The following is a 23,529-nucleotide window of genomic DNA, read 5'->3' on the forward strand; positions in this document are numbered from 1 at the left end:
CTGCGGTCGGTAGGGGGCGGTGTGCTCGTGACGCTACTTCTCTGGGCGTGGTTTTCGTCCTGCGGAGAGGGTTCGTGGAGTTTGAGGGGAGGTGGCAGAGATGGCGGCCTCGGCGCGGGAAGATGGCGCCCGCGGCCCAAAGCAAGGGCGACGGGGCTGCGAGCACTATGACAGAGGATGTCTCCTGAAGGTGACTACTTCAGTGGGCTCTTCCCTTACAAGCTTCCGCGGGACCGGGTGGGGAGGGAGCGGAGTGGGCAAGGCGGTTAGGCTTGGGCTTAAGTTAGAGGCTAAGCTGTTTGTCGGTCTACCTTCTCCACCTCGAGTTGGGTTCTTGCTGTGGAGAATGTTTTGGCAAGGCGACCGCAGGTCCCCACCTTTCCCCCTGCTTTACACTTCGTGAGCAAAGCTCTCTGCTCGGGGAAGAACGTGGGCTTGCACATCGCTCACTTCATCAGTGCGTTTCTGTAGTGTTTTGCTACGGTAAGTAGACTGAGGCAGCCCCGGGCCTGGGCTGGCTTCCGGCCAGGGTGACTTTCAGGTGTGCGATGAAGTAATGGAAGACGGAGAAGTGAGTGGAGAATCGGAATAGGATTTCAGCTCCTTAGTGAGTAAGTTGTACAGCTCGCCAGCTGCATTTTAGAGTCAATGAGTATGTCGAAGCCCGCCAGGAGAATGTTTCTGTGGACTAGGAAGACCGCCATGGAATTGCCACTAGATAGATTATGTGTAGCAAAGTGCCCAGTATGCATATATTGTTATTTTTGCTGTTTACTTTGAGGAAAATTGCTAGTCAGTCTAGAGCATTGTAACTTGCCACCCGTTCAGTTAAAGTTTCCTGATTTTGTTGTTGCTGCAAGAAGCAATTTAAAGATTTTACTTAGAGGGTTTGAGCTTTGGAGTCCCACAGCCCTATCCCCACATCTAGCTCTGACCCTTGATAGGTCAGTGCTTTTGAGCAAGTGCTCCATTTGTGAAGTAGGGGTGACAGAAGTTCCTGTTTCATTTAAAAAGAAAGAAAGAAAGAAAGAAAAACAACAACAAAAAAGGATGAGGCCTGTAAGGACACTTAGAGCCTTCTTTTTAGGCCAGCCTTGGTGAACATTCCTCCACTGCACTGGGTGAAGCTCTTTCAAGGTTAGGGGTTCCCCAAGTGTTGTGTAAGCAAACTGAATGCTGTCCTTACGATTCCATTTCCACTGATATGTTTTGTTACTCTTTGAAACTCAATAACAGGAGCTGAATTCAACACGTTGGCCCTTTCCCCCAGGAAACCACATAAATGTGTCTGTGTTTCATAGTGCTGAGATATTTGACCCTGAGTATCAAATACTTTTTTGCCTTCCCCCTCCTTCTTCCTTGAATACCAGAAGCCAAATGAAGAGTTTTAAGGAGGAAGTAATCAACTAAATCAAATGCTGCAGTTTGAGTAAGATAAGAAGTGAAAATTGACCTTTACATTTGGCAAGGAGGTCACTGGTGATCTTGACAAGAGACGTTTCAGTGGAGAGATTGGGACAAAGCCTGATGGGAGTGGATTTGAGAGAGATTGAGAGTAGTGGAACTGCAAGTAGCCTTCATAGACAAGTCGTGGAGTTTTGCTGTAAAAGAGAGCAAAAAAAAAAAAAAAGTCTAGTTGCTGAGAGATGTGGGATCATGAGATTTTTTTCCCTTTAAAATTGGAGGTATTACAGCATGTTCGCATATTGGAAATAACCCAGTGAGAATTTTTTTTTTTTTTAAAGATTTTGTTTATTTATAAGAGAGAGTGCAAGTGCACAAGCAGGAGGAGGTGCAGGCAGAGGAAGAAGCTTCCCGCTGAGCAAGGAGCCTTCTGCAGCACTCCATTGGAGGACCCTGGGATCATTGTCTGAGCCGAAGACAGGCACTTAACTGACTGAGCCACTCAGGTGTCCCATGAAGTGAGAACATTTTATAATGCAGGAGGGAAAGAAAAAACTGTAGAAGCATTTGCTGCTCTTACGTAATCAAAGAAAAGATGGGATCCAGTGTAGAAGTGGAGGAGTTGGCCTTAGAGAAAAATATATAACAGAAAGGAAGATGGAGTACTAGGTACATTTGCAAGTAGGTTGATAGAGTTTGTGAGAAAATGTTTTCTTTGATTTTTTCTGTTTAATAAGATAATGAGCAGAGTGTAAGGGTGGAGGAAAGGTTTAAAGAGAGAAGATGTGAAATAATCATTTAGATTTTAGGTCCTAGACTGTAGAAAAATGAGGGAATCGACTAGGGCAATATAATAAAAACCCACTTTTTTTTTTTTTTAAAGATTTTTATTTATTTATTTGACAGATAGAGATCACAAGTAGGCAGAGAGATAGGCAGAAAGAGAGGGGGAATTAGACTTCTCACCGAGTGGAGAGCCTGATGCGGGGCTCGATCCCAGGACCCTGGGATCATGACCTGAGCCGAAGGCAGAGGTTTTAACCCACTGAGCCACCCAGGCGCCCCAAAACTCACTTTTTAATTAGTGATCATGACTTAAAAATGAGACTAGTGTGAAAATTCTTATTCAGCTGTGTCTGCCTATTCCTATACAGGAGAGAATTGGATTTAACCAGACTTGGGGTTTTGGTTGGGAGAGTATTGTAGAGGAAGAGAGAAGGAAAGAATTAGAATATGTGCAAGGGAAGCATTGAAGTGAGTTGGAAAGAGGGGGGGGGTAGTGGTTAGAGGATTTCATACTTGAACTTACGATACAAACAAGATTTAGTTCTTGTTTTAGAGCATGGTTCTCAAAGTGTGGTGAATGGACACCCCCCCCCCCCGTGATTCCTGAGGCACTTTCAGGGGATCCTTGGGGTCAAAACTACTTTCTAATACTAAGATTTTGTCTTTTTCAGTGTGTGCAAAAGCAGTTATTAAAACTGCTGGCATCTGACCTGTACTATACCTATAGTTTAAAAAAGAAGTTTCACTTAAGGCTGTCATTGATAAAACTAAAGCAATAAAGTTACTAATTTTGTAAAAATCTCAGCTCTCAAATATGTCTTTTTACATGTTTGATGAAATGGAATGTTTTCATCAAGCACTTCTGCATACTAAAATTAGATGGTTGTTGTGAGGAAAGTTCTTATGCAGTTGGATTGTGAACTGAACTAGTTTCTCATGTAACAGTTTTTACTTGAAATCTTGTTATTTAGACTTGAGTATTTGGTGGGCACTTTCTTGAAAAGTGAACCATTGAAAAGAAACTGTCATTACAAGGAAAACAATTGACGGTGGTAAAATTCAACCTTTCACATAAAAATTAGAATTTTGAAACACTTGTATGAGCTTCTGTAAGCTTAAAAGTGTCCCAATACCTAAAGACTTTGCTGATGAGATTGGTAGTGATGTTAACAAATAATGATTTTTTTTTTTTTTTTTATATTGCATGGAAAATGTGTGAACATTTGGAATACCTGTAGAACTCAGTGCACTGATATTTTCCTAATGACTAATGGGTGGGTAAAAGGTTGATTCAAAGTGCAGGATAGATCAGAGGATTTTGATGCAACAGAGGGAGAAAAGTTCATCAGTACAATTTCAGAGCCCATGTTACAACTGATCATTTTTAAAACTTGTCAAGTTTTGGTGTAGTATCAGAGAAGAGTATCCATAATTCTCTGTAAAGTCTATCAAAATACTCCTCCCTTTTCCAACTATATATTTGTGGGAGTCCAAACTTTCTTCATATACTTCATCTAAACCAATTGAATACGGAAGTTGAAGCAGAAATGAGAATCCAGCTATTTTGGGGGAAACTAGCTATTTTTCATTAAAATATGTCATTTACATTAACATGTAATGGGTTTGTTACTATTTTTTTTTTTTAATATTTATTTATTTGACAGACAGAGATCACAAGTAGGCAGAGAGGCAGGCAGAGAGAGAGGGGGAAGCAGGCTCCCCGCTGAGCAGAGAGCCTGATGCGGGGCTGGATCCCAGGACCCTGAGATCGTGACCTGAGCCAAAGGCAGAGGTTTCAACCCACTGAGCCACCCAGGTGCCCCGGTTTGTTACTATTTTTAAAAGAAGTAATATTTTAAAAACCTTTTCAGTTTTATTTTATATTATGGTGTCAGAGATAATTCACATAATCAGAAGCTCTTTGAGATCCTCAACAATTTTTTTTTTTTTTAATTTATTTGGCAGACAGAGATCACAAGTAGGCAGAGAGGCAGGCAGAGAGAGAGGAGTAAGCAGGCTCCCTACTGAGCAGAGAGCCCGACACGGGACTCTATCCCAGGACCCTGAGATCATGACCTGAGCTGAAGGCAGAGGCTTAACCCACTGAGCCACCCAGGCGCACCTCCTCAACAATGTTTAAGAGTGTAAAAGGGTCCTGAGACCAAAACATTTGGGAACCCCTATTCTGTGGTATGACTGTGAGAATATTTGGCTGAGTAGGGTTGAAGGACGAGGCCATTGGAAGTGAGAAAGTCAAGGAATTGAGGGTGGTTGTGCAGATCACTAAGATTTAGGATGAGAATAGTGTTGGGAGAGAAAGGGTACTAGTTGAGTGTTAAAATCTTTAAGGAATGAACTCTGTTGTGCTAAATCATCATAAGAAATCTTCAGAAATGAGTGAATTTGGAAGGTCACAGTATACTGGAAAGTACTGGGTTAACTTACTGCTTAGAAACTTCTTGAGGTACTAGTTAGAATAAAGCTAAGCTACTAAGGGTAACCTAACAGTTTCAAGGTGAATTATCCAGTTTGGCGATGAGACTGATCCACATCATCACTCCAGGGACAAGTTTTTCCCATTGTATTATTTTGCCATGTTTTAGGGCATACAGTCATCAGCTGGGTTGCTGTCATGTCCAGGTTTCATCTGATGGAAAAGGGAAAGGGAGCATGGAGGAGGAGGCGTGCCCAGTTTCTTAATACTCAGGCCCAGGAGTGGCACTGATTTCTTCTGCTCATTTCCTTTTGGTAAGAACTTAGTCATTTGACCACAGCTGAAATCAAAGAAGTCTGGGAACTGTAGTATAGCTGGGCAATCATGTGTCCAAGAAGAAGGAGAGAAAAGATTTTGGCAGTCTGCCACTCTTGAAAACAAGGGCTATCCCTTAAATTTATTCTGCCTTCTAAAATATCAAGGATATAGCTGATGATTAATAAACACGAGTGAATTAAAATATAATCTTTATTATAGTTAATGTTTAAAGGTTGAAGTAGGTAAATGACTTTATCTGGAAATGTCTCAGAAGAAGTTGCCTGCCTGCCGTTTAGGCTGAGGATGAGTTTAGGGTGTTGTGTGATTAGTTCTGTCTGTGGGTGTCCATTCTTCATAATTCTTTAGTATTTAAGGACCAGATTATGTTAAACTTGAGGTAGATAGACATAGATGTTGAGGGGGAATAGTTAAAATATGCTAAGAAATAGTGAAAAGTTATGTTGAGGATCAGTTTACAAACCGATTGATTGGTTGTATTCTTTGACTTTATTCCAGGAGGAGGAAGAAAAATTTTTTTTGCATTGTAAACTTATCTTTTCTTATACCTCTTTTTCCCCCTGGGCATTAGGCACCTTGCTGTGACAGACTTTATACTTGTCGGTTGTGTCATGATAGCAATGAAGATCATCAGCTAGATCGCTTTAAAGTAAAGGAAGTGCAGTGCATAAACTGTGAAAAAATTCAGCACGTAAGATTTTATCATATTTCCGTTTTCTTTTTAAAAAATGTTAAGATGATTTACAAAACTGATCAAGAGTATGCAGATAAGACTTCTTTAACTCTAAGCAGTATCATTGGTTTAAATGTTTAAGACCTTGTAAGAATCTGCGTATATTGTAACAAATTGTGGATATTCAAATAATTATAGAAAATGTTTTGGAAAATTTAATTTAATTGTTAATTACATGTGTCTGTTTTAGGCCCAACAGACTTGCGAAGAATGTAGCACATTGTTTGGGGAATATTATTGCAGTATATGCCATCTCTTTGACAAAGACAAGAAACAGTATCATTGTGAAAACTGTGGAATTTGTAGGTACTGTATGTAAAATGTTCTTTTCTGATTATTTTTAATGTACCTGAGCAATAATAGTTTTTAAAATCTGTTTTGTTGGTGTATAATTTGCATCTAATAAAATGCATTCATTTTAAGTTTTCAGTTCAGTAAGTGTGACAAATAAATATAACCATGTTACTACCAACACGGTAAACATTAAAAACATTTCTGCTATTCTAAAAAAATTTTTCATGCCTCTTTTGTAGTAATAATTTAATTAGCCCAACAGTTATTGTGTGGCTATTTAAAAATTTAACTTTGGATATAAAGCATGCTTTTATATGAAGTGTTTTGTAGGCAACTGAAGTAGAAAATTAGGGTGGACTTTACTTTTTTAAAAATCAGTTTTTAAAAACATTTTCAAAGTATAGGCTGATTTTATAAAATTTGGAAAACATGAAAAAGTGGAAAGAACAAAAGAAACCTACAGTCTAGGGGCGCCTGGGTGGCGCAGTGGGTTAAGCCGCTGCCTTCGGCTCAGGTCATGATCTCAGGGTCCTGGGATCGAGCCCCGCATCGGGCTCTCTGCTTGGCAAGGAGCCTGCTTCCTCCTCTCTCTCTGCCTGCCTCTCTGCCTGCTTGTGATCTCTGTCTGTCAAATAAATAAATTAAAAAAAAAATTATAAAAAAAAAAAAAAAGAAACCTACAGTCTAGTCTCTCACTGATAAGCTACTATTAACATGCTGTATGTAGGAGTTTTTCTTTCTAAAAACCCTGAAATATTAGATACATACAAAAGCACATGCATAACATGTGTTATAAAGTATACTGATACAGAAAGTCACTCATTTTAAGAAATAGAATGTTACCAATACTGTTGAAGCTCCAAGTGTTCCACGTTAGTCTTTTCTCCTCTTTCCCATTGGAGATAACCACTGTCTTGAATATTTTAAATCACTTTCTAGCTTTTATGTAGTTTGTTTTTAAGGATGTATAACAAACATACCAAAAGATGCAGAAATCATAAACAAGCAACCTTAGGAGTTTATTTAGGAAAACGTTCTTTTTTTAATCACCACCCAGATCAAAAAGTGGTGTATGTTCATAGCAATGTAGCAGCCTCTCTTATGCCCCCTTCAAGTCAGTATACTCGTGCAAAGGTAACCACTCTACTGAATTTTGTAAATGGAATCATGTGGTATTTGCTTTTTTGCGTTTTTATATATTTTAAGGCAATATCATTCAGTGTTTACATAGATTTGTTCTATTTTCCTTTATGATTGACCCATTTGCCCTTATATAGTGTCTCTTTTTATCTTTAGCAATATTTCCTGCCTTAAGAGCTACTATATCTAGATCACCTTTCATTGATTGGTTTTTACATGTGTATCCATTCCTTTTCTTTTTTTATTCCAAACATTCTGTATACTTCTATTTAAGGCATGTATCTTGTAAGCAGAATATAGTTGAATTTTATTTTTTTACGGAGTTTGATGAAAACTCTTTTAATTAGGACATTGATTCTACTTATTAATATAATTGTTTAAATGTACATATAAATCTACAATGTACAATTTTCCAATTCAGTCTACAATTTTAGTATTTTTTTTATTCCCTTAGTATTTGTTTGTCCTTTTTTTCCCTCTTTGTTTGCCTTCTCTTGGATTAATCAGCAATGTAAATTTGTTAGAGATACATTCTTCTATTATTCTCTTAGCAGTTTTTTTAGAAATTTTAAGTTACATCCGTGTTTTACTAGCGAAATGCATTTATCATTTCTGGGCAGTGCAAGAACCTTAACTAAGAGGATTTACGTGCAGTTGTCATGTTTTTAGTGTGTATATTTAAAACTCTATAGACATTGTTTTGAACAGCTGATATTTTCTTAGGTTTACCTACATATTTACCATTTCTTTTGCTCTTCTTGCCTTCCTGCATCTCCTTTGTCTTCAGGATTATTTTCCTTCAGTTTCAAGAATTGTTTTCATTATTACTTTTAGTGAGGCTCTGGTGGTGACATATTGTCAGTTTTTTGTCTCTTTGAAAATGTCTTTGTTTTGCCTTCATTTGTAAGATTTTGGGGGGGGAGGGTTGTAGAATTACTTTCTTTCAGCCTGTTAAAGATACTCGGGTGCCATGGTTTCTGTTTCAGAGTCACCTAACAGGATTATTATTGCTTCTTTGAGGATAATCTGTCCTTTATCCCTCTCTCGATGTTTTCAAGTCATTGGTTTTTAGCAGTTTTTCCATGATGTGTCCAGGTTTGTAAAATATTTATCCGGCTTGCAGTTTGTAGAGTTTCTTGAATCTGTGGCTTGATGTCTTCGGTCAGTTTTGAAATATTCTTGGCCAGTGTCTCTTCAGATAATGTTTCTGCCCCCTGCTCTTGCCTCTCCTGAGACTCTAGGTTTAGACCTTTTCACTATGTCCCATACGTCTCTTAAATTTCTTTTCCTGTATTTATCTTTTTCTTTCCTTTCACGCTTAAATTGCATAGTTCCTACTGATTTATATTCCAGGTCTCTGTTGTACTGTGTTGAATCTAATATGGAATCTATTGAGTTTTTCATTTTAGGCTTTATTTTTCTTCTTAAAATTATAGAATTTATGTTTAATTCTCCCCCATCCTCTGTACCTTCCATTTTTCAGATGAAATTCTTCACCTTTTTTTCCCTTCAACATATTACTCACTGGTAATTGAATGGCAGTTGTCTGAGAAATCCACTGTCTTGATTACCTGTGGGTCAGTTCTGATTTCTGTTTTTCTTCCTTTGGTGTTTGGTTCTTTAGTCCTGCCTTTTGGCATGCTTGACACTTTTTTTAGTTGGTTGTTGGACAAAATTGTATAAGCTCCGTATGCTTTTTTTCCAAAGAGAATTTTCTTTTGGCAAGCAGTTAATTAGAGACAGATTCCATTTATCCAATTAAAGATTGAGATGATTAGTCCTGTTCGATTTTGTTTTCCCTAATACTCAGGCTCCTAGCACATGGTTCCTCATGGGACTTGACTTAAAGCCAGGGTTGGTTACCAAGGCATCTCTGGTGGTGGGTGGGACCTGGTCTCCAGATGTTTGCCTCCCTAGCAGAGAGATTGCCAGAGGGTTTACTTGGTTTCCTACCCCTTTACCTACTGCTTGCTGCTTGGCTCCTTAGCTTCTAATAGACTAGTGTGGACTCCAAGTTCCCCAAGGAAGAAGCAGGCTTTGCCTCAAGGTATTTCCTTCTCTCTGGGATGTTGACCCTTTAAGCCCTTAGTTGTTCTTTACTGCTATTAAAGGGCTTGTTTGTTTTCTTTGAATCTAGCCTCTGTAGTTGTCAGTGGGAGTTTTGGTCCTATACAGGCTACTTTTATCTTTGTGGAGTGGAAGTTTACAATATATGTTTAGGTTTGCTTATTTTTAAACTCACATTCTATTTATTCTTCTGTGGCTTTTTTTTTTTTTTTAAACAAAACCTTGTTTCTAGGGTTCATCCTGTTTGATTCATGAGCTCCAGTTCATTTTTACTGTTATATTGAGTTATTTTGTATGTCAGATCTGCACAGTTTTTAATTACCACTATTAAAGGAATCAACACATTTTATGGTTAATTTATTGACTTTCAAGTAGTTGAGACTGCAGAATAGGTAGACATCTCTTCTTACCCTATATATATTAAGCTTTATGAAATTAAGATGTTTTCAAATTCTAAATTCCTATACCTGGTAAATATTGAGATTTATGAGATCAAGGTATTTTCAGACTTTAAATTTGTATACCTGGGAGTGCCATGTATATAGTAGGTGTTTAGTAATGTGTAGGTTGTGTATCTTCAGCAAAATATTTTTAGTGTTATGATTTCAATCTGTTTATGAGGAAAATTTGTCATCAACATTTAGCATCTAAATATATTTTTAAATCCTTCTACAAATAACAGAATATTTTTTATTGTTTGTATAATTTATATATTTATTATGAATGACAAAGGTAGTGAAAAACAGCTTCATTAGAAATTTTAGTAAGAATTTAAATGTTGCAAATCTAAATTTTGATTCCATATTTTTCTAGTTCTGAAGGGATATGTACTAAATTTGGCAATACCTTTGAATGTAGCTATTTCCTGGTCATTTGTCATGCATAAATCTGACACATGTCCTTCTTGTAATAACTGATAGGTTTTAGATACAATTCTAGTAGGCTCTAGTTTGTAATTACTTTAATTTACAGGCTTGTAAATTTTTTCACGTCCTGCACTCATACCATCAAAAGATATTGATTGCAGATCTCAAGTACACTACTAATAGGTTCTGGCTTATCATTACTTCTGTTTATGCATTGTCAAATTCAGTGTTTTTGAAGCCTTTGAAAGCTCATAATTATATCTAAAGGTGACTATCCAGACTGGAATGAACTCATAAAGATAGCATACTCATTACATTAAATAAAATGCTCCTGAATTTAAAAAAAAAAAAAAAAAAGGTGACTATCTTTTTAGTTTCAATATAACAAAATTTTATTTACTTTTAGATTTATAAACACCTTATTTAGGATGATCAATCTTGTAATTTTTTTCACTTTTTACATCATCTGTTTTCTTCAAGATACTTTTTTTTTTTTTAAGATTTTTATTTGAGAGGGAGAGAGCAAGAGAGAGAGAGCGCGCACACATGGGGAGAGGGGCATCGGGAGAGGGAGAAGCTGATTCCTAGATGAGCCCGGAGCCCACTGAGGGGCTTGATCGAAGGATCCCAGGACCATGACCTGAGCTGAAGGCAGGAGCTTAAAGGACTGAGCCACCCAGGCACCTCCCTTCCACATACTTTATACACATACTTCCCTTTCAACATTTCTCCATTTAGGAGCCATACCACGTAAATTTTGGGGTATAAACTTTATAAAAGATGGAAGAGTGCTGTTACAACCTTTTAGCAAAATGGGATGGTCTAGTTTCATGTAACAAAATACTGTGAATTGAAGTCCCTCCTAGTGAATGACCAGGTGAGGAATCCATTTTTTTTTTTTTCCCCTTAGAAGTACATTGTTCAGGGGCACCTGGTTGGCTCAGTTGGTTGAACATCCAACTCTTGATTTTGGCTCAGGTCATGATTTCGGGGTCGTGAGATTGAGTCCCGCGTCAGGCTCCATGCTCAGCAGGAGTCTGCTGGAGATTCTTTCTCTCCCTCTTCCTTTGCCTCTCCCCCTATACTCAGTCACTTCTCACTCTCTCTCTAAAATAAAAATAAATCTTAAAAACAAACATTGTTCATTCATTTTCTTGTGAGGCCGTTCATCTAGTATGTGTTACAGACATGATTATGATCACTTCAGGTAGGTATTTTAGGTGGCATTGTGTCTGTTGTCATTGTTCAGAAATCCTTGGAACATCTTTGTACAGTTCTTTTTTTTTTTTTAAAGATTTTTTTTTATTTATTTATTTGACAGACAGATCACGAGTAGGCAGAGAGGCAGGCAGAGAGAGAGGAGGAGGCAGGCTCCCCGCTGAGCAGAGAGCCCGATGCGGGACTTGATCCCAGGACCCTGAGATCGTGACCTGAGCCGAAGGCAGAGGCTTTAACCACTGAGCCACCCAGGCGCCCCCATCTTTGTACAGTTCTTTCAGAGTGCCTATGGCACACTGAAAATTCACTCCCCTTGGGGATTTTCAGAGGTATTCATTTATTATTATTTTTTTAAAGCTTGCTAAAAGATACCGGGGGGTAGGGGTGCCTGGGTGGCTCAGTCGGTTAAGCATCCACCTCTCGATTTCGGCTCAGGTCGTGCTGTCAGAGCTATGAGATCAAGCCCTGTGTCAGACTCCCTGCTGGGTGTGGAGCCTGCTTAAAATTCTCTTTCTCCTTCTGCCACTCCCCCATTCCCTCTCCCTCTCTGAAAAAGATACTGGGAGCAAAATCTATTAAATAAGATTGGCAAACACTGTTTAGTCAGAAATGACATAGCCATTAGAAAATGTTAATTTTTTTAAACAATAAATATCAAAAGACAATTCAAAAATGTTTCTGCAATAGCAGTGTCATTGGAAACTCTTTACCCTTTCATGATGACATTTAAAAAAAATGTCATTTGAGTGTATGAATTATTAAATTTTTGCTTAAATATCAGTCTTTTTTATTTTATAGTTGAACCTTCTTTGATATTCTTTTACAACGAGTCCCCTTTTGGATATTAACGACAACTTTTTTGTCTTAAGTATATTATGAAACGTAGTTATTGCTTTTAGTCCATTTAAGAAATCTGCAAAGTAAAGGTGATCAGATTTCTCCTGCTGGTGCTTGGTACTTACAACACCGCTAAGCTTGACTCTGGTCTCTGGGCTTGAAAATTATTGTCTTAATGCAATAATCACTGTAAGGAAATCAGTGCTTCTTACGAGTTTAGTAAGAATATTAATCCTGATTTTATATTTTAAAATAGCTCCATCATAGTTAGATAATCTTTTGACTGTGGCGGTTATTCTCTCAAAGAGTGACATGCCCTAAAAACAGGGTTTCACTTTTTCCTTAATTAGAGGCAGACATCCAACACTGAATTTTTTGGCAATGGGTGCATATATCCTTACTGAAGTGTGCTAGAATGAGCTTGTTTTCTTTCTTTTTTTTTTTTTTTTTAAATGGGGAAATATAATTTCTTATTGTTATTAAATAAGCGCCAGGATACTTACCATGAGAGTATGATATGGCAAATGTGGTTTTGGTGTTCTCATTTCTTCTCTTAAAAAATGTTTCAGCCCTTTGACTGTATAATTCCATTTTTATTTTTATTTATTTATTTTTTTTAAAGATTTTATTTATTTATTTGACAGACAGAGATTACAAGTAGGCAGAGAGGAAGTCAGAGAGAGAAGGAAGCAGGCTCCCCGCTGAGCAGAGAGCCCGATGTGGGGCTCGATCCCAGGACCCTGGGATCATGACCTGAGCTGAAGGCAGAGGCTTTAACCCACTGAGCCACCCAGGTGCCCCTATAATTCCATTTTTAGATTATCCCAAGGAAATAGAGTTATGTACCAAGAATTATGTGTAGAATATGTCTTGTACCAGTAAATATATAACAAAAATATAATAATGAAAATTGAGAACCAACCTGTATGTTGGAAGATTGTAAAATTTGCAAGCCCATATTAAAAGTAAGTTCTTGAATAATATTTAGGGATTGGGAGAATGATTTGTACAAAATGTCTGTCAGGATATCATACATACCAAAATATTAGCTGTAGTTACCTATGAGTGGCGGTATCATAATTGATGTTTGTTATTTTTTGGTATATTTGTTGGTTCATGTTCTTCTGGGTTTTACACATTTTTTTTTTAAGATTTTATTTGAGAAAGATAGAGTGCATGCACGCATGCACGAGTGGTGAGAGGGAGAAGCATATTCTCCTCTGAGCAGGGAGCTTCATGTGGAGCTTGATCCCAGGACCCTGGGATCATGGCTGTGCTGAAGGCACTTAACTGAGTCACCCAGGGGCCCTGGTTTTACACACTTTAAATAATGAATGCAGGGAGCTTGCCTCTCCTTCTCCCACTCTCCCTGCCTGTGATTTCTCTCTCTCACTGTGTCTCTTAATGTCAAATAAATAAATAAAATCTTAAAAAAAATAAAATGTATTTCCTGTCTCATAACCTAAGAAGTGCAAATTAAAATGTCTTTTATTTGTCTGTCATCTAGGTAAGCAGTGCTCACTAGGGTGTGGGGAGCACAGGTGTGGTCACACGTTGTTGGTGGGAGCACACTTCAGTATTCTCTTTGGAGGTCAGTTTGTCGGTATCAAGACCAGTGATGTAACACCCTCTGACCCCATAGTTTCAGTTTTAGAAATCTTGTAAAAATTTTCAACAGATGACTAAGTGACGTCTGTGTAAGCATATTGCTTGCTTGCTTGATTTTATTTTTATTTGTCAGAGAGAGAGAGAGCACAAGCAGGGGCAGAGGGAGAGGGAGAAGCAGGCTCCCTACTGGGCAGGGAGCCCGATGTGGGACTCAATCCCAGAATGCTGGGATCTTGACCTGAGCTGAAGGCAGACTTAACTGAGTGAGCCACCCAGGCATCACTGTATAAGCACATTTATTTTATGTCATTATATTAATTCAAGGTAGTAAATTATATATGGGAATACTTTCACAAATTATGATTTATCCATACCATGTAATACTATGTAATTCTGAAGAGGAATGAAGTGGTCTAGACAGAATAATCTTTAGGATATGTTCAGTGGAAAAAAGTCGCAGAACAGAATGTATAGAAAGAATCCATTTATATAAAAAATAAAACCCAAAGGGTGTGTGTGTGTGTGTGTGTGTGTGTGTGTGTGTGTGTGTTGTGTATACACTTTTATAGAAAAAACCTGGGTAGATACCATTCTGTTTATAGTGCTTACATTTGGGGAGTTGGGGAGTTACATTACAGGTGTTGGGGAGGTGGGGGTTTACCCCATGTTCTTCATTGTGAATTGAACTAACTTTATAGTGAAATTAAACTTATGTAAAAATGAGTAAATTACCATTGTAGTAAAAATGAACCTAATTTTTTTGGCTTTTACATAATTTTTAGGATTGGTCCAAAGGAAGACTTTTTCCACTGTGTGAAATGTAACTTATGCCTAGCTATGAATCTCCAAGGAAAGCACAAGGTATATACTTAAGTTTGCATAATTTAAAAAGTATTATATTGTGTTTGAAAACCAGCTTAAATCCTAATGTTTGGAAGCATGCTAATTTTCAGATATTACCAAGTACAACTATGTTGCTTTTTATTTTTGAGCAGTATTAAGTAGGTGTTCTAAGACCTGTGCCTCAGAATATCTGATCTACAATTCTTTTTCTTCTGTATTGTGTGTGTGTGTGTGTGTATTTAAGATATATTTATTTATTTTAAGAGAGCACATGAGCAGAGGGAGGGGTAGAGGGAGGGGGAAGAATCTCAAGTAGACTCTGTGCTAAGCACAGGGCTCGACATGGGGCTCAATTCCAGGCTTGATCCCAGAACCCTGAGATCATGACCTGAACCAAAATCAGGAGTTGGGTGCTTAAGTGAGCCACCCAGGCTCCCTATAGTGTGTAAGAATACTTTTATCAGTTACTAGCATAATGTTGACAACTTCTAAGTGAGTTTATGGATTCGTCTCATTGGTACTGGTGTTAAGAATAACTAAAAATCGGGACGCCTAGGTGGCTCAGTTGGTTGAGCAGCTGCCTTCGGCTCAGGTCATGATCCCAGCGTCCTGGGATTGAGTCCCGCATCGGGCTCCTTGCTCTGCGGGGAGCCTGCTTCTCCCTCTGCCTCTGCCTGCCATTCTGTCTGCCTGTGCTCGCTCTCTCTCCCTCTCTCTCTGACAAATAAAAAAAAAAAAACTTTAAAAAAAAAAAAAAAAAAAAAGAATAACTAAAAATGAGAGGCGCCTGGGTGGCTCATTTGGTTAAGCATCCGCCTTCAGCTCAGGTCATCATCCCAGGGTCCTGTGATTGAGCACTGCATTGGGCTGCTTGCTCAGCGGGGAGACGGCTTCTCCCTCTCCTTCTGCCACTCCCCCTGCTTGTGCTCTTTTGCTCTCTGTCAAATAAATAAATAAGAAATCTTAAAAAAAAAAGAATAACTAAAATTGCATAGTAAAGAAGCAATAACAATGTAACAGCATTTCAAGAAAATTCAGAAAATATTTTTATATTTCCTTTTGTAGTTAGAAATATTTTTAACTTTGGCTCTATTAATTATACCATGATACCAGAAAATGATTTTTCATTATTTAGAAAAAATCTTTAAAAAATCAGAGATTAGAGAGACTAATGAGGATTTTTTTCAATTAAGGTTTTTATTTTAATTCGATATAGTTAACATTAATGAGGATTTTTAAATAGATGCAGGCCTCAAATTGTCAGGTGTTAAGAGAAATTGAAATGAAAAATGAGTATTTGAGATATGGTGACAAGGTATAAGGGAAAAAGAATGGGGCTGAGTAAAGATGACTCGTAAGGTTTTTAAGCCCTTGTTTTAATGTATTTGATTAATAGACTGAATTTGCTGGAATTGAAAGATTTAGTTTGGTTTTATAAACTTGAGTTGGGGGATGGTAGCTGTGTGGTCTTCCAAAACTATATGTATGTTTTCTCTTATGGTATCTTTATTTGTTTGTCAGTTATTTTTTTATTGTCTGTATTTTAGTAAATGGTCCTATCATATACTCAAGTGCTCACTTAAAAAACCTGGGCATCTTCCATGGCGTGGTGCTTCCCCTTAACCTTCTCGCCTTTATTTATCCTGTCTTACCAAGTGAAGAGTTCTGGTACTGGCCAAGCCTCTTGGAGCTCAAATGCAGTTCCACATCTTATTAGTATGTGACTTTGGAAGTTACTGAGCCTTTTCTACGCCTCACATACCTCATAATAATTGGTATGTGAGGGTAATAATTGTGCCTGCATTTGTAGCAGGTAGACTGTGAGACATGGTTGAGCTAATACAGGTAGTGTACTTAGTATATGGCATGTAATAAATTTCAGTAATGTGAACTGTTACCATTGTCAGTGCCCTTAAGTAGCTTTGGAAGTACATGTAGATTCCAAACATTATCTCTGTGTTTTTGGTAAATCTTGATTCACTGATTTTCCTTATTTGTAAAATGAAGATAATTTGAACAATTAAGATGTATTGAGTAATTTCATTGTTTTAGGTAATATGCAAAGCCTGAAATAGCTGTATGAGTTAACTGTTCAGTTCTTGTCTGACATAGAAGAGACACGCGTTAATATTAATTATTAGCTTTAGTAAGTTAGTATCATTGTTTTATCATTAGTTTTTATTAATATGTACACTTGTTATTTCCATCTAGTTAAGATTTTAGTAATTTGAGTTTCTCTTTTAAACAGTGTATTGAAAATGTTTCCAGGCAGAATTGTCCAATATGTTTGGAGGTAAGCTTAAAATATTACTTGCTTTGGAAATATTCCCTCTTTTCTTTTTTTTAAATTACATTCAGTTTACTCTCCAGAAAACCCGAGGACATCTAAAGAGAGAGAAATAACATTCTCTTAACAAATGTCATGTTGAATTTGTAATAAAGGGGTGCCTGGCTGGCTCAGTCTGTGGAGATGCAAATCTTGATATCAGGGTCACGAGTTTAAGCCCCATGTTGGGCGTGGAGCCTACATAAAAAAATTATAGTAAATTCGGGAGTAGCAAATTTGTGAGGTGTTATTAACTTTAAAAGATACTCCGTCTTTTAAGATGAAATTTTTTAAAATTTAAATTCAGTTAATTAACATATAGTGTATTATTTGTTTTGGGGTACAGATCTGTGATTCATCTTATATAATACCCAGTCTTATATAATACCTGGTGCTCATTACATCACATACCCTCCCCAGTGTCCATCACCCAGTTACCCGTCTCTCTACCCTTCTGCCCTCCACCAACCCTCAGTTTGTTTCCTATGATTGAATTTCTTATCCCTCTCTGGTTTCATCTTATTTCATTTTTTTCATCTTTTCCCCTATGATCCTCTGCCTTGTTTCTTAAATTTCACATATCAGTGAGATCATATGATAGTTGTCTTTTTCTGGTTGACTTACTTCGCTTAGCATAATACCCTCTAGTTCCATCCACATCATTGCAAATGGCAAGGTTTTATTTTTTTGGAAATAGTCCCTCTTGAATTTAAAGTAGTGGAATGTTTATACTGTCTTCATGCAAACACTAACATTTATTTCCTTTATAGGACATTCACACATCCCGTGTTGTTGCTCATGTCTTGCCATGTGGACATCTTTTACATAGGTAAAATCATTTTTTTTCCCTCAGAAAATGTTTGAAAATAGTGGAGATGCTTTTTGCTTTACTAAAATAGTGTCATTTTTTTTTTTTTCAGAACGTGTTATGAAGAAATGTTGAAAGAGTGAGTGTTTGATGGAATTTTTAGAAGTTGTAGTTGTAAGATGTCTGATTTTTTTTTAACTTGTGCTGGGATGTGGAAGTGGGCAAATGTTGCTGCTACTTACACCTTATTGGCGTGGCAGATATCTTGAGACGGACAGGGTAAATCAATAGTGTTAAATAGGACAAAGCATCTTGTGGATATAGGAGTACATCTTTGTCCCCATGCTTGTGTTATGCCTGATCTCATCCTGCAACTTGCAAGAGCTACTTACTCTTTTTTGAGGGGGCACAGGCTCTGCCAAAGGCAATCCATAGAACTGTAAAAGTGCTGAGGCATGTCGTTCAAAATTCTGTTAAGTCATTATATTGGCCCAGGATAATCATCTGCAAAGAAAGCTGGTAACAAGATTATCTAAAGCAGAGACTTTATTGTGGGGGAAGGATGTTAAAATGAAGTGAGAACAGTTAGGAGAGAAGAGACTGTGTGAATGTATTTTGGTCCTGCAAATTCATAAGCAGAACTTGTAATTTAAGAGCCAGGTGGAAGTGAATTCTTCAGAATTTTTAGAAAGAATATGATACAGTCTGAATATATTAAGAAATTGAGGTTATTTAGCCAAAAAAAGCAACTGAACAGGTTTTTAAAAATGTGTTAAATATAGGAGTGCCTGGTTCACTCATTTGGAAGAGCATATGACTCTTGGTCTTGGGTTGTGAGATCGAGCCCCGTGTTGAGTGTAGAGATTACTTAAATAAAAAGCTTTATATAAAAAATGTATTAAATATATTCTACAGAGAATACAGACTAATTCCTTCCCACTTTAGAGAGTTGAGGATAAAGAAGGTCTAAAAAATACCATAGGTTACAGGATTTAATTAAAAACTACAGTGAAAGGTTCCCAGGTTTGTAACAGGTGATCTTGAAATACAGAATAATGCTCTGTTTGGATGGTTTGTGTACCGGTTAACATGCGTTACTTGTATAGCCGAGTTGATATAGTCCTTGTTTAATGTTTGGAAAATAACCTTTCTGTCTCTTCTAGAGGCTACAGATGTCCATTATGTATGCACTCTGCTTTAGATATGACTCGGTACTGGAGACAGCTGGATGATGAGGTGGCACAGACTCCCATGCCGTCAGAATACCAGAACATGACTGTGGATGTGAGCAGAATCAATGCTTAGAACTTTTGAGATTGCTGGTTGATGTTCTTGTTTTTTTTGCCGTTTTGCTCAAATCTGTCTCAAAAATACTGCTTTGGCATAGACACCAATGTGATGAAAGGACCAAATGATAGATTTTAGTTCCTTTGAATTCAAAAGACCAGACCAAAAAAATACTAAGAATACCTTTATGCAATTCTTCCCGACACTAGATGGCAGACAAAAACTTTATTCTGAATTATTTACATCTTACTCGTCAGAACCAGTCAGTAATGTAACTGAGTACAGGTGAATTACTGGTCTTACGTTTTATTTTAATGATGTTTTATTTGTAATTATTTTAAATTTTATTTCAGGCATACATATCTGTTGATTTTTAAAGATTACTTTTGTTTTTTAATGTTCATTACCCTTTTTATTCATGTGGATAATTGAATTGCTAGTAAAGTCAGTGAAGGATCACTTTTAAAATACTAATAAATTACGTGATGTTTTATGCAGGTTTCAGAGTGCTGTGTTCCATGTAGATCATTTTTTCAAATAACAGCTTTATTGAGATATACGTGCCATATAACTCATCCATTTAAAGTGTGCAATTTAGCACTATTTTTTTTTTAAAGATTTTATTTATTTATTTGACAGAGATCACAAGTAGGCAGAGAAGCAGGTAGAGAGAGAGGAGGAAGCAGGCTCCCTGCTAAGCAGGGAGCCCGATGCGGGGCTCGATCCCAGGACCCTGGGATCATGATCTGAGCTGAAGGCAGAGGCTTTAACCCACTGAGCCACCCAGGTGCCCCGAATTTAGCACTATTTAGTATATTCTTGGAGTTGTGCAAGCATCATCATCATCAATTTTAGGGTCTTTTTATTGCCCCCAGAAGAAATCCCATACCCATTAGCAGCCAGTCCCCAGTCCCCTAGTTCTAAGGCATCACTAATCTTTCTACATTCAGATTGTATTCTTAATTATTTTCCAGGTTACAATTTTGAGCAAATTTGGAAGTTTTCTATTTATTATGGTATGACTATTCTAAAGCTAATGCTTTTCTCACAGAGTAATGCGGTGATCTATTCTCAGGTTAACACCTTTTTTATTTTTTGGGATCTCAGTAGTAGAAGAGATTAATTCCCAAGTGACATCTTATTGTCATTTTAGGGATATGTCAAAAGCTTCTTTTTATTAAATTAGGAACGACTTTTTGGGACTTTAATTCATTCTTGAGGCATTAAGAACTTAGTATATTAAACCTAAAGAATAAGCAAAAATACTAAAATTTTGTAAAGATTTGTTTTATTAACAAAGATAATTTTACAGTGTCAAGGAAAAATAAATCATGTATGTTATTTTGAATTCTAAGTGTAGGTGTCAGTCAGATGATGCCTATGTTAGATTTTTTAGACTAACTGTTCCCAAATTTAGACTGTTTGGGAACAGTTTCAAAATAAGGCTTCTTGACTCAAACCTACACTTCCATTTCTGAATTCAGAGCTACCTTAATAGCCTCTTAGAGTTTTCAGAAAACAAATAAAAGGCATTTCTATTTAGGGAAATGTTTAGACTTAGCTATATATGTTTCAGTTCTTTGGTATGATTTTTGAGGAATTGTTTTGAGCAGACAGTGCCATTTTCTATCTATAAGGTTTAATACGCTTAATTTGAATTCATTTCTTCACTTTTCAGATTCTCTGCAATGATTGCAATGGGAGATCTACAGTCCAGTTCCATATATTAGGCATGAAATGTAATATTTGTGAATCCTACAATACTGCTCAAGCGGGAGGATGTAGAATTTCACTAGATCAGCAATGACCAGGGTATGCTGCATTGGAAAACTCAGCATTTTCTGATTAGAAAAAGGCTATCTTTAGTATTCTGTTGTCATAATGTGTCAGGATCTATGCATTAGAGTTGATGTGTTTTGTACTAGTGTCACAGCATAAAATCATATTACATGTACTTAAGGATTCAGGGTCTCTTTATAGAATTATCATAGCTTTATATTGGATGAAAGCCACTGTGCTTGTCTTTTGATTGGAGATTCCTTTAGTGTCAGTTGTTTGGAAGCCAATGATGTTTGCCACTGAAATTTACATCCATAGAAGTATATCATACTTCCATGGAACTTTGCTTTAAGTGACACTATGCACGAAGAGTTCATTTCTAGTTCTTCATAGAACTGCACTTATTTCTCAGTATTATTCTTGACTTTTTAAGGGCTGTGCTATAATGAGAAGATGTTCTGTCTTACTGTTGAAATCTTATTACATATACTTTAGAATTTTCTAAGGCAGTCCTTTGGATCCTGTAAATGTGAATTTTGATGTAATAACTGCTAATAAAATTATATTGAAACAGTGTTTTATGGAAAGTTTTTTCCAAGGTTATCTATTTTTGGCTCAACCTGGGCAATATAGTCATATGTATTTCTCTCTGTAAATACAAATACGCATACATATATATGTGTGTATATTTCTATGGAGAAATCTCTTCTTTTTTTTCTTTTGAGGTATTCTTCCATTAGAGTAGTTGGGAAATAAAATAATAGAACTTTTCCAAGCCTTAGGAAAAACCATCAACACTGAAAATAATTTTGTTTTGGTTTCCCAAAGTTATTCCCAAAATTATTCCTTGAAGGAATAATTCATTAGGTCAGCAAGTATTTAGTGAGTAACTACTATGTGCTGGGTAAGGTTCTAGATAGCTGTGGAGACAACAGTGAACAATATAGATAAAAGTCTATATGAGACTCGTGGCAAGACCCTCATGGTCTTGCCTCATTCCTCATATGCCTCATGACTAGCCTTTTCCTTGCCTTTTTTATGCACTAAGTGGTTGTCTTTGGTGTAAGTGGGTGGATTCTTTTTTCCCCAAAGTGCTTGGGAGTAGGCATGGGTGAGTGGAAGGGGCATGGAATATTCCTGGTAAGATCTCTGATTTTATAATACTTTTTTTGGGTTCATGTAATGGAGTTAAATACACCTCTTAATTCAAGAACAAAATACACAAAAATACTTTGATGGTGCTACAGCTTTTACAGTATCCAACTTAGCCTGTTTTATAAAGAGCTTTAGGTAAGGAAGTAAAATGTGTAGATACCAGTCGATGGGTATTTACTGAACACCATTTTTCTAATTTTGAGCTAGTTGATTTTCCTGCTAGGAAGGAAGTTAGTCTTAGAACTAGAAATCCTAACATTTCTGGTACATTTATTTCTTCTTTTGAAGTCTCTTTACCTGGATAAAGGCAATAGTATTGATTTACAGTTTTGGGCCCAGATGTTTATTCTCTTCTGCCTTCCTGTCTTCTGTCTTCTCCTCTTCTTGTGTTCTCTCCCTGTGTTGGTTTCCTTGGCCTAAGCAGAGCAGCAGTGCTGATCTTGATTTGGGGAAGGAATGTTCTTATCTTGCCAGGTGGTACCAATCTGTATACAGTTAAGGAAAGACTAATTTTCTAGTTGTACGACTTCTTATTTCCATTATCTCACCATGTTAAACTATTTTAAATCTTGTTACTTTTAATCACAGAATCACTGGATCTTGAGTAGGAGTGAGTGTATAAAGGTAACAAAGCTTCATGTTTTGAGAATCTACTGTGTGCCAGGCTTATGCATTAGTATTGAGCATCATGATAATTTTGTAGGTAAGTGTTGTCTTCAGTTTATAGATGAGAAAACTGAGGTTCATAGGTTACATGACCTGCTTGAGTAAATGATAGTTATTAAATGTTGGGAGCTGGGAATCACATTAGGTCTGTGACCCTGAACACTGTAGCACACCGCCTTTCACTCAGACTACCATTTTGTTCAACTACCTGTGTAATAGCTAAGTCCTCTACATAGAGGAGCTCATGATTTGATAGACTGTCCATTTTTAGATACTTTAATTTGAAATCTAATTACTTAGCTCTTCAACTCAGGATCCAAGTTTGTCTAAAATAATGGAGAATTTATATGTAATTGCTTGTTTACATCCAGTCATGCGCTTGAAGCAGTTTTCAGATGGGTAATCTTAATATTTTTTGGCTTTTTCTGATTTCAAAAATATCTATTGTAGGAAATACGTTAAAAAAGGTGAAAAACTCAAAATCTCATCTTTCAGAGGTAAATACTGTTAACATTTTAACGTTTAACTTCATTGTTTTTTCTTTTTCTATTTAGAGACTTTAAAAAAGCATAGAGAAATGTTAAACCCTTACTCTGATTTGAAGTATGGGTAGAATTGTCCGTGAAATAAGGTATAGCAGACTTGTCTCTGAAATACGTCAGGTTGCCCTGCCACAGAATTTGTATCTAGTGTGTACTTATTTTAAAAGCCATAATTCAATATGTTTATGAATTTCTTGGTGTACAGAAACCCATTTGGTTCCTTTTATCTTTCAAGAGTGTATATGAAGTTGTTTTTATCTCTTGTAGCTTTTAGAGTCTTCTTAACTAGTACAGGGAGCTCTGTATGGTACTAATGAGGGCATATTTGAAGTATGTTTATGGCATCATAGATTTTAAAACCAAACTTTTTTCCACTAAAACATTTTTTATAATGTATACA

General features: G+C 36.9%; 1 protein-coding gene across 5 annotated transcripts; it reads left to right on the forward strand.

The window, feature by feature from the left end:
• Positions 1-27: 27 nt before the first annotated feature.
• LOC111148970 (ring finger and CHY zinc finger domain containing 1) lies at positions 28-21,348 on the forward strand. Of its 5 annotated transcripts, none has more exons than XM_022505822.1 (9): positions 28-190; positions 5,532-5,651; positions 5,884-5,999; positions 14,506-14,584; positions 16,815-16,859; positions 17,663-17,721; positions 17,813-17,839; positions 18,864-18,984; positions 20,666-21,348. In XM_022505822.1, the coding sequence occupies exons 1-9, from the start codon at positions 101-103 to the stop codon at positions 20,792-20,794; spliced, it is 786 nt and encodes a 261-aa protein (XP_022361530.1). In that variant the 5' UTR covers positions 28-100; the 3' UTR covers positions 20,795-21,348. The 5 variants fall into 5 exon arrangements, with proteins under 5 accessions (XP_022361530.1, XP_022361532.1, XP_022361531.1 ...); XM_022505826.1 differs by lacking the exon at positions 28-190 and adding an exon at positions 4,327-4,938; XM_022505824.1 differs by lacking the exon at positions 5,532-5,651.
• Positions 21,349-23,529: the final 2,181 nt, after the last annotated feature.

This window comes from Enhydra lutris, unplaced genomic scaffold (genome assembly GCF_002288905.1).
Source record: "Enhydra lutris kenyoni isolate GAN:26980312 unplaced genomic scaffold, ASM228890v2 scaffoldscaffold21, whole genome shotgun sequence".
Taxonomy (NCBI): domain Eukaryota; kingdom Metazoa; phylum Chordata; class Mammalia; order Carnivora; family Mustelidae; genus Enhydra; species Enhydra lutris.

Bases quoted from the DNA above. Each gene is read 5' to 3' on its own strand.
- LOC111148970 (XM_022505822.1), top strand. From the start codon at position 101: ATGGCGGCCTCGGCGCGGGAAGATGGCGCCCGCGGCCCAAAGCAAGGG. The intron at 14,585-16,814 runs GTATATACTTAA...TCTTTTAAACAG, and splicing joins ATCTCCAAGGAAAGCACAAG to TGTATTGAAAATGTTTCCAG. The intron at 17,722-17,812 runs GTAAAATCATTT...TTTTTTTTTCAG, and splicing joins TGTGGACATCTTTTACATAG to AACGTGTTATGAAGAAATGT.